This window comes from Anomaloglossus baeobatrachus, chromosome 2 (assembly GCF_048569485.1).
Source record: "Anomaloglossus baeobatrachus isolate aAnoBae1 chromosome 2, aAnoBae1.hap1, whole genome shotgun sequence".
Taxonomy (NCBI): Eukaryota; Metazoa; Chordata; class Amphibia; order Anura; family Aromobatidae; genus Anomaloglossus; species Anomaloglossus baeobatrachus.
Window position 1 is genome coordinate 648131491 of NC_134354.1, and position 14247 is coordinate 648145737.

At 46.0% G+C, this 14247-nt stretch overlaps 1 protein-coding gene across 3 annotated transcripts in view; it reads right to left on the reverse strand.

The window, feature by feature from the left end:
* RAB5B (RAB5B, member RAS oncogene family) overlaps positions 1 to 14247 on the reverse strand; it is a 73553-nt gene that overhangs the window by 21520 nt on the left and 37786 nt on the right. For all 3 annotated transcript variants that reach the window (XM_075336989.1, XM_075336990.1, XM_075336991.1), the window contains one exon: positions 3240 to 3333. In XM_075336989.1, coding sequence (XP_075193104.1) covers positions 3240 to 3333 — 94 coding nt within the window. The remainder of the gene's footprint in view (positions 1 to 3239; positions 3334 to 14247) is intronic.

Genomic DNA, 14247 nt, shown 5'->3' on the forward strand with positions numbered 1-14247 from the left:
ATCACCGTCCTCTTTTCCTGCTCCGTGTGGATGACGCATCCTACGTTATCCACTCAGAGTCCTTCATTGCGCTCCTGCGAGTGTGCACTTCTCTCTGGCCTGGTGAGGGCAGATGAAAGTATTGTAGTGCGCATGTGGTCTTTAACCTTTCACCACGCCTGCACATTACAGTTCTCTGATCTGTTCGCAGCAGGGCAGAGAGAAGAGCGAGGGCGAAGGAGCGGAATGGAAAACTCTGTGTGGATGACTTAGGACAAGTCATCCTCCAGAGCAGGCAAGGAGGACGGCAATCGCAAGAAGATTGGCATTGCTGGTCTCTGTCTGGTGCCACCTATCGCACCAGACCACTACACCCTGCAAGAGAGTATAATGAAAGCTGTATTTTGTTAGAAAGATCGGCTTGGGTACTTACGTACAGTATTTTAGAATGCTGTATACACAAGCTTACCGGTGATGATCGCAACTTAAGGCCCAGTCACACACAACGACTTACCAGCGATCCCGAAAACGATGCGACCTGATAGGGATCGCAGGTAAGTCGCTGGGAGGTTGCAGGTGAGATGTCACACAGTCAGATCTTACCAGCGATGCAGGAACAATACAGGTCGCAGTAGCAACCTGTATAACGATCTCCGCAGTCACTGTGACCCTGTCACACAGTGTCAAACACAGCAATGTGTCCTGCCCAGCAGGACGTCGCCTTTGAAGAAAATGACCTGGACCATTCTGCAACGACTAGCGATCTCACAGCAGGGGCCTGATCGCTGGTAGATGTCACACATAACGAGATCGCTAACAGGATCGCTACTGCGTCACCAAAACGGTGACTCAGCTGCGATCTCGCTAGCGATCTTGTTATGTGTGACAGTACCTTTAGAGGGGACAAATCTGGTGACAGGTACCCTTTAAATTCTCCTCATAGTAAGACAATCACTCTCCTTGGTAACACTATCATTCCCCTCTTGTAGCAAAAAAATGGGTCTAACAATCTCCACACCACTTCTGCATTGTCCTAAAAATCCCTCACCATGGGTGATAGATGAGAGGTGGAGTGGATGGGTACATCAAGTGGCTGGGGATTGACTCAGTCATTGGTTCTGATTTAACACAAATTATAGGCCTCATGTGGGTGGAACATGTTGAAGTCCTGGTAAGGTGGAATGTACATGGATGGCATAGTCTGAGTTAAAGGCGGGTGGGGGTGGGAGGGAAGAGCAGGAGATATGTTGTATTATGTATTGGTCGTATTTCGTCTTTCCTTCCCTAGGATGAAAATGTTTAAAAACTTATCTGATAAAAAAAAACCAAAAGCCCCCACCACAGCAGACAAAGAGGTTGAAGCACCTGACCAGTGAAATCCATTGTAACTGGTTGTCAGCCACTGCACCAATGAACCTTGCTGATCTTGTACTGCAGCTCGGCAGGCATTTCTGCAAGGAGTGACCACAAAGGATCTGTAAGCTCTTGTGGAGACCAGTTTTTCACATATTATATTGCCTGACATTTAAAGCAATCAAAATAAAAGGAAAGGAATAATGTCAAGGTAATAGCTATGAATACCGTATTTTTCGGACCATAAGACGCACTTTTTTTTCTTCCAAATTTGGGAGGAAAGTGTGGGGTGCTCTCTTATGGTCTGAATAAGAAAGCGGGGTACCTGCTGGGTAGGGAGCTGTGGGGAGTCAGCGCTATGTAGTGGGATCACAGGAGGCAGGGAGGGTCGCTGCTGCAGGAAGCCAGCGGTTGGAGAAACCACGTGTGCCCGCTGCTTAAAGTAAGTGAATATTCATTAGCTGCTCCCCGCCCACCTCTCTCTGCAGTCAGTGACCAGAAGCAGGTGTGAGGAGAAGCAAATCAATAGATTAATGTAAACAGTGGACACACGTGGGTGCTCCAGCCCCCGGCTTCCTGCAGCTGTGGAGGCTATCTGTCCGCTGTTTAGGAAGCAGGGAGCCGCTGCAGTCATGTCTGGCCCGGAGGAAGTGCAACAACAACAACAACAACAACAACAACAACAACAACAACAACAACAACAACAACAACAACAACAACAACAACAACAACAACAACCAACAACATTATTAATAATATATATTAATTAATACATACATACATACATACATACACACACACACACACACACACCAGATTGGAGGATCACACATATAATGATGGGGAACATACATATTCCACGATGGGGGCCATATATACACCTGGAAGGTACCCAGAATGAGGGCTATGAGGACAGAATTTGGGGATATTATTACCTCCATAACACTGTCAGCAGTAAAAGAACAGTGTGTCATGACATTTTTTTACTTTAATTTTTTTTCTATTTTTTCCTCCTCTAAAACAAGGGTGCGTCTTATAGTCCGGTGCGTCTTATAGTCCGAAAAATACGGTAAATGTGACATTACATATACCTTGTATCATTGGCTACAAAACAAACAAAATAATATACCTTTTTTCGCAGTGGACCCTTGTATAAGGAAGTACAATATGTACAGCTGAGAAAAAGAAAAGGTATAATGGCATATACAAGGTCAACAGAGGCCAGGGTATCAGAATTATTCTCTATTGGATGCGAAGTTTGATGTATACACTATAGGACTGAGATGCAGTATAAGGCTGAACTCACACGAACGTATTAAAAAACGGTCCCATTCTCGTTTGCGAGAGTCGGACGAATTTTTCTCACTTGTCATCAGTGTGCACTCAGTGTGCTGTCAGTATGCAATCCGTTTTTTTGCACAGCAGCTGTTACTCATTTACAGTCATGTACAGGAGAATTTACAGTGTTCTGTACTACATGATAGGATTGTATTTAGAAAAACGGATGTCACTAGGATGGTCCGTGTGACATCTGTTTTTTCCTCGCACCCATTGACTTGTATTGGCGAGTCTCGGACGTATTCTGGATCAAATCGCAGCATGCTGCCGCTTTTCTCGCATCCAGAATCTGGATGCAAGAAAAGCTGACCAACAGCTCTCCCTCATTGACTAGTATTGGTCAGAGTGCAATACGAGAATTTCTCGCATTGCTCTCGTCCGTATTTGTCGCTCGTGTGAGCGTACCCTAATGCACGGAGTCTGGAAAACGAGCCATGGAAAAGCCTTATCTTGGTGATAATTTTATAGATTACTTCCTATCAGTCACGCAAGTTCATTCTCAAATTATTAGGTCAGAGATAAAGGCAATTATTAGACACAAATTGTTCCAGACACAAGTTCAACCTTACCTATTGCAAGAAACAGGTCGTTGACATTCATGGCTGTCTTGGCGGAGGTTTCCATAAACAGCAGACTGTTGTCATCTGCGTATGCCTGGGCTTCCTGCAAATCACCGCAGAACAAAGAACAGGTCAAATTCTCAGATCAATGACCAAAGTTATGTGAGAAAACAGCTGGAGAAAGCACTGAACTGACAAGTAGCTGTACGCTGATGTGTTATCAATATGAGCTGGAAAACCCGAGCAGCTGAAGAACTAAGTGGTCTTATAAGAAAAAGCCCCCTCCCCAAACTAGCATTCCGTTGAGAAGTATTGGTTTAGCCTTTAGGCCCTGTGCACACTTAGTTTTTTCCCGCGGATTTCCTGCGGTTTTGCTGCAGAAAATGTTCATAACATCTCTGCAGTGAATCACCAGCAAAACCTATGGAAAAAAAAAAAAATCCTGTGCGCACTATGCGGAATTTGACAGCTGCATGTTTTGCTGTGGGATTCCCGCAGCAAAAACAATTGCATGTCACTTCTTTTCCGCACGTCGCTGCGGGATTTCACTCCATTGACTGCCATGTAATCGTGAAATCCCGCAGGGAATAACGCAGGCAGCAAATTCTGTGCCGTTCATTGCGTTTTTCTGCGTTATTCCCTACGGTATTTCGTGGTTTACCTGTGGTAATGTACATCGCTGCCTGCGGTTTGCAGGAAAGTGATGTCATTATGCCAGGAAGAGGAAGCGGAGCAGAGTAAACACACACACACACACACACACACACACATCACAGACAGATCACACTCACACACAGACATATAGAATACACATAGAAAGCAAACGGAAATATAGAAAAAAAAAACCCACGTGCTCCGCTGTATTTTTACCTTCCAGCCGAGGTAAGCACACCGAAAAATCTTTTATTTTAAATAAAAAAAAAAAAAAAAAAAAAAAAAAACACAAAAGAGCTCCTGGTTCACCATTTTATTAACCCCCTCGAAACACACAGCTCCGGCGTAATCCACGTCCTGCGATGCTTGCATCTAGCCGTGACTGACACACAGCGCTGAATGCAGCCTCGCAGCGAGCCAGCAGAGGTAACCACAGGGCATTTCCCACGGCCGGTAATGTGAACACACTGCCGACCGTGAGAAATGCAGCGTGTGCTCACAGGGACTCTATCCCTCTATTCTTCTGTCTATTTCTATATCTATCTCTGAAGAAAAAAAAAAGAAAAAAATCATTTCATTCTATGTGTTTTATTGCATTGAATGCAAGAAAGCACATGTACCAACCCGCACGCGCCACAACCGCGGCAATACCGCGGTAAAACCGCAGCAAACCGCATGCGGTTTGCCGCGGTAATCTTTCAATGCCTGCAGAATTTTCTTGAGAAAATTCCATTTTCCAGTGCGCACAAAGCCTTATAGTGTTTACTGTTATGAGTCCTGTCATCAGAAGCCAATTTATTATAATCAGCAAAGAGAATATTAAACTGTACACATTATGAAATGAAGAGAACAGAGTGAGCAGTATCAGAAAAGGGTACACAGTGCTTTGAAAAAGTATTCAAACCCAGTGAACTTTTCCACATTACACCCACAAACTTAAAATGTATTTTATTGGAATTTTATGTGATATATGTGATATACCAACAATAAGTAGCAGGTATTTATGAAGTGTAATAGGAAATGATAATAAACATTTAAAAAATATAAATCTGAAAATTGTGAGGTGTACAGTGTAACCTCTCTTAACGAGTAACCCAGTTAACGAGAATGTCGCTTAACAAGCAAAGCTTTCTTTAATTTTATAACTGTTTATGAGAGATTTACTGTACAAGCAAAATACTCACCGCACACATTCTGGTTCCATACATCCACCGCGCTCTAACCCGCTCTTGCAGTCCACACAAGCACGCACAAACAAAGACGCACGCATACACATACAGTATTATGCTCCCCTTACCTTCCGTTCCATCGCCGGCCTCATGGTTCTTGTAGTTCAACGGTACATCGCGACGAGGGAGGAATCCTCGCCGTGAACTACTGGAGGCCACCGATGGAACGGAATATGTGTACCTTCCGTTCCATCGCCGGCCTCCTGGGTCCTGTAGTTTGCCGGTATAGGCTGTGTATCGGCAATCATAGCGACGAAGCAGGAACTTCCTCTGTCACTGCTACTCAAAGGCAGCGCACTGACCAATCAGAGGCAAGCGGCTCCTGCCTTTGACGTCAGCGCTCTGGGTGCGGAAGTTCCTCCCTCGTCGTGATGGTAACCTGTACTAGCGAACAGCAAGTCCCAGGAGACCGGCGATGGAACGGAAGGTAAGGGAGCATAATGTGTGCGTGTGAGTTTGTGCATGTGTGGAATGGCACAATAGGGGACCTGAATGGGACATTTAACAAGTTGTGGAACGAATTGTCTGCATTGCAATGATTTCCTATGGGAAATCTTGCTTTGCTGAACGAGTAACTTGGTTAACAAGTACAGTCCCAGAAAGGATTGTTCTCGTTAACCAAGGTTCCACTGTATTTGAATTCAGCCTTCTTAGCCAATACTTTCTAGGACCACCTTTTGCTATAATTACTGCTGCAACTCTTTTTCACCATTTCTCTACCACCTTTGCCCTTCTAGAGGCTGACATTTTTGCCTATTATTCATTACAAAATAGGTCTAGCTCAGTGAGACTGAATAGAAGAGTCTGAATAGCAAAAGTCTTGCCACAGATTCTCAATGGGATTTAGGTCTGGGCCATTCACACACATGAATATGCTTTCATCTAAACCAGGGGTCTCAAACTCGGCTGGGTGTATGGGCCGCACAGAGGAAAAAAATAATTTGGGGGGGCTGCATTCTTTGCAGGACAACGTGACATTTTTATTGGTACCATATATTTTTTTTTTACACTCCTTTGGATCACTGATTTTGAACATTTTTCACTTATTATAATAAATGTGCACATTCTTTGTTTAAATATATATATATATATATATATATATATATTATATATTATATATATATATATTATATATATATATATATATATATATATATATATGTGATGGTGAAAAAACGTCATGCCTTATTTTTATTTTTTACATTCTATTCCTTTCTTGTAACCAATAGTCTTACAATTATCACTATATAGAAATTTTGGACAACATCTTTTAGTAATGTTCCCCATCTTGTTGTAATGTGCCCATCCTGTAGTAATGTGTCCAGCCTTGTCCCCCATCTTATAGTAATGTTCCCCATCTTTGTCCCCTTGTAGCAATCTCCCTATCCTGTAGTACTGTCCCTATCATATGGTTGTCCCATTCTATAGTAATGTGCCCATCCTATAGTAATACCCCAGCCTTATCCCTATCCTATAGTAAAGTTTCTCATCCTTGTTCCCTTGTAGTAATGTCCCTATCCTGTAGTACTGTGCCCATCCTATAGTATTATGCCCATCCTTGTAATGTCCCCATCCTGTATTAATGTGCCCACCTTGACCCTATTCTATAGTCATGTGCCCACCTTGACCCTATTCTATAATCATGTGCCCACCTTGTCCCTATTCTATAATCATGTGCCCACCTTGTCCCTATTCTATAATCATGTGCCCACCTTGTCCCTATTCTATTTTTTTTTAAATCAGATACTTTTTTATTAAAACAAAGTACATACAACAGAATAACAAATCGGCATCCAAATTAAATTTATCACATCTATTACCCCTTTAACTCCCCCTCCCGCCCCCCTCCCCCACCCCGGCAGCAACACTTCTCCCCGATACTACATCCCATATAGTACACACTTATAATACCCTTCAACTGTAGTATAGCAACCATCCCGTTGTGCAGGAGGAACAACTAGTAACACAAATAAAACAAAACACACACATCAGAGGTCTCAGACGGCTAACCCCGTCCCATATCAGTTTACTGGTCCATCACTCGTCCTATCCGCATTGCAGCCAAGGAGACCAGAGCTTCTCAAACATTTTAACATTCCCCCTTCTTTCATACACTCCCCGTTCCAGCTGAAGAATACATTTCACCCCTTTAATGTACTCTCCCCTGGTCGGGGGGGTCTTTTTTAATCCAGGACCTGGCGATTAGCTTTCTTGCCGCATACAGCAGCCTAGCAATGACAATTTTCATAGTATTTTCCACCTCAAGCTCCTCAACATATCCCAATAGGCAGATCACTGGTTCCCTGGGGAGAACACACCCATATGTTCTTCCTATCTTGTGGATAACCTTAGTCCAAAAGGAGACCAGTCTCGGACAAGACCACATCATGTGAAAAATACCTGCGTCAGATCCCTGACACCTTGGACACTCCGAATTCCTTTTCAACCCCATTTTAAACATCAGTAAGGGAGACCTATATACCCGGTGAATCACGTATAGGTGAGACAGTCTGGCCGGTTCGCTCATGGAAAGTTTAGGGACATACGCCAGGATACTCTCCCACACCTCCTCCGTTATCGGCCCAACTTCCTCCTCCCATTTAGATTTAGTTTTAATTGGGTATTCTAACAGAAAGGTATGTAGTATATCTTTATACGTGCCAGAAATGATCCCTTTAGTGCTTCCTCCGCCCTTACACACATACTCCAGTACCAGGTCAGTCTGTATGGCCACACTTTGTTTAGCCGCTTGGGCTGCAATCGCATGTTTTAATTGTCTGTAGTGAAGCCAGCCGGACGCCGGTAACTGAAACTCACTCTGTAACTGCGGGAACGATTTCACAATTCCTCCATCCAATATCTGATGCATGTATATCACACCCTTGCGTCTCCACTCCTCAATATTCCCCATTTTCTGAATCTCCGGGAGATTACTGTTATCCCAGATAGGTGTAAACTTAGTTAACCGGGTCACCCCTCTCACCCTTTTCAGCCTATCCCAGGTCTTATTTATAAGTGCCATTGTAGGAGATGTTCTACCCAGGAGCCCCACCGCACCATCCTCTAGTCCCATTACCAATGGACTTCTACCCACTATGTATTCCAGTACTTCTTTAATGCCCCCATCCATGGATCTCCTTTGTTTTCCTAATGGCCGCCGCCAGAGGCTCTATTGCAATAGCAAATAGGAGCGGCGATAGTGGGCAGCCCTGTCTCGTTCCCCGGTGCAACTCAAACGCTGAGGAGGTCATACCGTTAACTCTAACTTTAGCAGTAGGCCTATTATACAACAGCTGCACCCACTTTACAAACCGTGGGCCAAAACCCATATGCTGCAACACTTTCCACAGATACCCCCACTCAACACTATCGAACGCTTTCTGGGCATCTAGCGAAGCGATCACCCTCCGGCCAGGGTTGTCAGGCGGCAACTGTAGATTAAGATATAATCTCCTGATATTAGCAGCTGTCGACCTATTGGCCATGAACCCTGATTGGTCCATATGGATTAGGTTAGATATAACTCCAGTCAGCCGGTTTGACAACACCTTAGCCAGAAGCTTCACGTCCGCTGTTAATAACGAGATGGGTCTATATGAGTCTGGAAGCCTCGGATTTTTAACCTCCTTAGGAATTACTACTATTATTGCTTCTCTCATAGATTCAGGCAATACACCTTCCCCCTCCGCCACCTCAAAGACTTTCAATAGTTTGGGTAATAGGATTTCTTCTAACTGTTTATAAATTTCAACTGGTAGCCCGTCTGCTCCCGGTGCCTTGTCATTGCTCATGCCATGCAGAGCGCCCTCCAGTTCATCAATAGTAATAGGTGACTCCAGTTTATCTCTATCCGCCACAGACAACACCGGAAGCTCACCTCGCTCAAGAAATGAGTCCACCTCTTCCACCCTCATCTCTCCGCTAGAAGAATATAGCGTGCGATAGAAATCTTTAAAGACCCCAAGGATCTCCTCAACCTCAGTGACCTGTGTCCCCTCCACCGTGTCCATACCATGCACAAATGAACTACTCCTTTGAGCTGCAGCTATGACCGATAATAGATGACCAACTTTTTCCCCCTCCTCATAAAAATGCAATTTTTGGAATGCCTGCTTCCTTACCGCCTTCTCCAAAAGCATCTTATTAACCTGTTCATGCGCCTGCCTAAGATTTTGCTTCGCGTCCGTAGTAGTACTCCGGATTGCTTCCAGCTCTGCCTTATCTAAGGCCTCCAGCCTATCTTTCTCATCCTGCCTCGTCTGTGTTTTACGTTTACAGATATCCCTGAACAGGAGCCCCCTGAGGTATGCCTTCATCGCATCCCATACCACCAGCGGACCAGTGCTACCCTCGTTGTGGATAAAGAAGTCCCCAAGATCCCGTTCTATATTCCCCATATTAATATGACGGATCCATGCTGGATGAAGCTTCCACTCTCCCCTCCTTCCCCCTGTCAGGGTCCCCCGTCGTATGGACACTAGAATTGGGCTATGATCCGAAATCACTCTTGTCAGATATTGCACGTCACTTATCATTGCATCCATCAGATCACTAGCTAGAGCCATGTCAATGCGGGACAGAGTGTTATGTGAAGCCGAATAACAAGAGAAGCAGGATACCCTCCCATTCCTCACTCGCCAGGCATCCACCATTCCAAGTTCCCCAATAAGAGTGCCAAACGAAGTCATACAACTATCCTGAATACCTGGAGGTCTACTACTCCTATCCCAGTACAGGTCTATCACATTATTGAAGTCCCCCACCAGTAAAAAAGGGATTACTCCCCCCTTCTCAGAGAACTCCCTTATCTCCCTTAGTTTGGTGCACTTATATGGAGGTGGCATATATATTGCAGCTATACACATGAGTCTGCCAAATATTTTACACTTGACGGCCACACACTGTCCCTCTTTATCCACATACACTTCTATCTCTTCATATTGCACAGAGTTATGGATCAGCAGTGATACACCCCTTGCATAGTTGGAAAAGGTGGAGTGATAGGCCTTCTGCACCCATCTCCTATTTAAAACATGTGTTGTCTCCTTTGTTAGATGCGTTTCTAGTAGACATATTACTGACGGGTTCTGGTCTTGAACATATTTAATTATTGCCGCTCTCCTAGACCTATCTGATAACCCTCTAATATTCCAACTCAACACCTTAATTCTATCCCCCATTATCCCACCCAGTAAAACCATCAAACCTTGTAGTATCTCCCCATGCTGCCTCTCCCCTACCCCTTTCCCCCCTCCCCCCCTGCTCCCCTCCCCTCCTACTCCCCACCACTTCCTGTTTTCGAGTACTCCCGTGAAGCATCGGGTTTTCCAAACCTGGTCCATAATCCCTACTAAATTGCCCCCTACCTCCCTCGCCTTCCCCTCTTAGACACATTTCAAAACTCGTCCCTTTTCCAACAATTCTCCACTCCCCCCCTTTCTATGTATAATCATATTCCACTCAACCAATATAACAGTAAAATGGCGAACAGTAATTAAACTGGAATCTCAAATTGTAAATACCCCCACCGCGCCAAATTAGGCAGTCCCCATGTCCTGCGAAGCTCACATCAAACCCTTCGCATTCCCCCTGCATACTACCTCAATCCCAAAGGGAAGGAGAAAAAAAAAAAGAAAAAACAAGAAGGGTCCCCTGTAAGCTCCTAAGGATGTTGTAGAGCCTCAGCCGGCCTTCTCCAACACACTGCAGATTCAGACAGTCAGCTCATTCCTTCAAACGGATCCGCTTTTCGTTTGCGTCCAACCACTGCATGGCTTCCTCTGGAGTTGTAAAAAAGTGCACCCGCTCCAACGCCATCACTCTTAGCTTTGCCGGGAACATCATTGAGTATTGCACCCCCATCTCTCGCAGGCGCCTCTTTACTCCTGTAAAAGTCATACGTAGCTTTTGAACAGAAATGGAGTAGTCCGGGTATATGGAAATTCTCTGGCCGTCAATCATAAGATCCTCCATGTCTCTTGCCTTTCGCAGTATAGTGTCCCTGTCTCTGTAGTTGAGGAGCTTGGCTAGCATAGTGCGAGGGCCCCTGCCTGCTGGTTGTGGCTGCATCGGGACTCTGTGTGCACGTTCCACAGCATAGAGCTTGGATAAGACATTAGCACCCATTTTCCCCCTGAGCCAGTCTTCTACATATTCAGTGGGGTTTCTTCCTTCCGCTTTCTCAGGGATGCCGACAATTCGGATGTTATTTCTTCTAGAGCGGTTCTCTAAATCATCATTTTTTGCCGTGATTTCAGCTATCTGCTGTGCAAATGTTTTTTCAGACTTTTGTAGTTTTGTAATATGATCCTCTGTTATCCCCACTCTCTCCTCTACAGCCGTTGTTCTCAGGTCTGCTTTCTTGAGGTCTTTCTTAATGTCAGCAACCTCTGCCTGTAATCCCTTAACTTGCTTCGTCAGGGAAGTCAGAGCCTCTTTACAAAAAGACACCACTGCAAAAATGTCCTTTAAAGTGGGGTTTTCTGGAGCCTGGTGTGCACTATGTGCTTCCTCTACTTCTCCTGTCTTATCTTGCTGCTGTTCACCATCCCCCATCTCATCAGAGCTGGCATTGTCTTCTCCCTCCTCACCTCTGTTATCTGTATGCTGATGTGATTTCTCTGAAGTCCGGGCAAATTTCTCCAGCCTTGCAGCGACCTGCATCCTCTCCTGACAGGCTGCATTAACCTTCTCAGCTTCCTGCCTTATCATGGCACCATCCTGAGAGCTGGGGACTTTCCCGCCTCCATTATCTTTTTGCCTGTGACGGACCATGGCACCTCTCTGCATCCACCAGACTCACTCCAGATAAGTCCTCGCCACCTTATCTTCCTGACAGCCGGCTGAGGCAGTGATAACAGCGGTATTCAGGGATTTATCAAGGGAGTTTGCAGGAGAGCTCCACAAACACGTCTCTTCACATTGCCGTCCAGGCCACGCCCCCCCTTGTCCCTATTCTATAATCATGTGCCCACCTTGTCCCCATCCTATAGTCATGTGCCCACCTTGTCCCCATCCTATAGTCATGTGCCCACCTTGTCCCCATCCTGTAGTCATGTGCCCACCTTGTCCCTATTCTATAGTAATGTCCCCATCCTGTAGTAATGGGTGGTGGCGGCGGCGGTGGCTGAAAGTGGGCAAGGGCAGTGGCTATAACTTACCGATCATTCTCAGCTTCCACAGACTCTGGAGTGAAGCTGAGGGAGCGGTCTCTGGCCCCAGATCCACAGTGATTGGACAGATCGGTCACAAGGCCGGTCTCTCCAATCAGAGCTGGGGGCGGGTGAAACTGAGGTCACCCAGCTCCAGCCAATGATCGGTGCTACAGCTGCACTGATCATGGCTGGATTTCAATGTTTCAGCCGTTTTCAATGGCTGAAACATTAGTGGCTGTGATTGGCTGAGCGGCGTTTGTCAGCCAATCACAGCCTCCGTAGGTCCGGGGAGGAGACACCACCTCTCCTGAGGTCCCCTACTCCCCGAATCTAAGGTATTTGCAATGCAAAGCGATCACAGCCACCGGGGCTCCGGAGCTGTGATCTCGCCATGACATACTGGGTACGTCATGGGTCCTTAAGTACCAGGGAGCCATGATATACCCAGTACGCATAGGTCGCTAAAGGGTTAACGTCCAACACACACACACACACACACACACACACACACACACACACAATATTCTTCTCACCTGTCCCGCGCTCCCTCGCCTCCTCATCTCTGCTTCATGCGACCCCCAGACCCGTGCCCCTGTTACTATCACGGACGGTGCAGGGGCCGCAGCCCCTGTCAGTGATTTCTGTCAGATGATTGTTTTGCCGGCGCGAGAGTGCAGAGTCCTTGACTCAGATCAGCGCCGGCAAAACATTCATCTAACAAAGTGCAGACAGTGGCTGCGGCCCCTGCACCGGCCGAGATAGTAACAGGGTCCCGCGCCTGTGGGCCGCATGAAGCAGCCTGACGGGCCGCATGCTGCCCGCGGGCCGCGTGTTTGAGACCCCTGATCTAAACCATCCATTGTAGCTCTGTCAGAATGTTTACAATTGTTTTCCTGCTGGAAGGTGAATCTACACCCCATTCTCAAGTCTTATGAAGCCTCTAACATCCTTTCTTCAGGATTATCTTGTAATTAGCTCCATCCATCAACTCTGACCCGCTTACCTGCCCCTGCTGAAGAAAAGGCTCCCCACAGCATGATGCTTCCACCACCAATGTTTGACAATAGGAATAGTGTTTTCAAAGTGATGTGCAATATTGGTTTTTCATCACACATAGCGTTTTGCATTTAGCCTAAGAGTTCTGCTTGGGTCTCATTTGACCAGAGCAACTTCTTCCACATGCAACCTGTGTCCCCTATGTAGCTTGTAAACTGCAAATGACATCTTCTGGCTTGCTTTCTAAAATGGCTTTCTTGCCGCTCTTCCATAACAGGCCAGATTTCTGGAATATCTGACTAACAGGTGTCCTGTGGACATATTCTCCACCTGAGTTGTGGATTTTTGAAGTTCCTCCAGAGTGACCAGAGTGATCTTTGCTGCTTCTCTAATTAGCTCTCTCTTTGCTTCAGATGTCAGTTTATGTGGCCAGCCATGTCTTGGTAGGTTTACAGTTGCGTCATACTCCTTCCAATTTTTGGTTGGTGGATCGAACATTGCTCAGTAAGATGTTCTGAGCTTGGGATATATACAGGTGTACATTAAAATACATCCACAGGTGTATCTCTAAAGGGTGCTTGACATGCTCGTGAAAGCACCCGCCCCCGTCATTTGTGTGTCACGGGCAAATCGCTGCCAGTGGCGCACAATATAGATAGGACGAGTCACACAGACTTCCCTTCCTAGCGACGTCGCTGTGGGCGGCGAACAACCTCTTTAAGGGGGAGGTTCGTGTGCAGTCACAGCGATGTCACACAGCAGCCCTCCAATAGAAGCGGAGGGGCGGAGAACAGTCGCATTAACGACACGCCCACCTCGTTGCCGGCAGGACGCAGGTCCGTTGTTGTTGTTAGTCGCTCCCGGGGTGTCACACGTAGTGATGTGTGCTGCCTCAGGAATGACGAACAACCTGCGTCCTGCAACAGCAACGATATTTGGGAAATGAACGATGTGTCAACGATCAACGATTAGGTGAGTAATTTT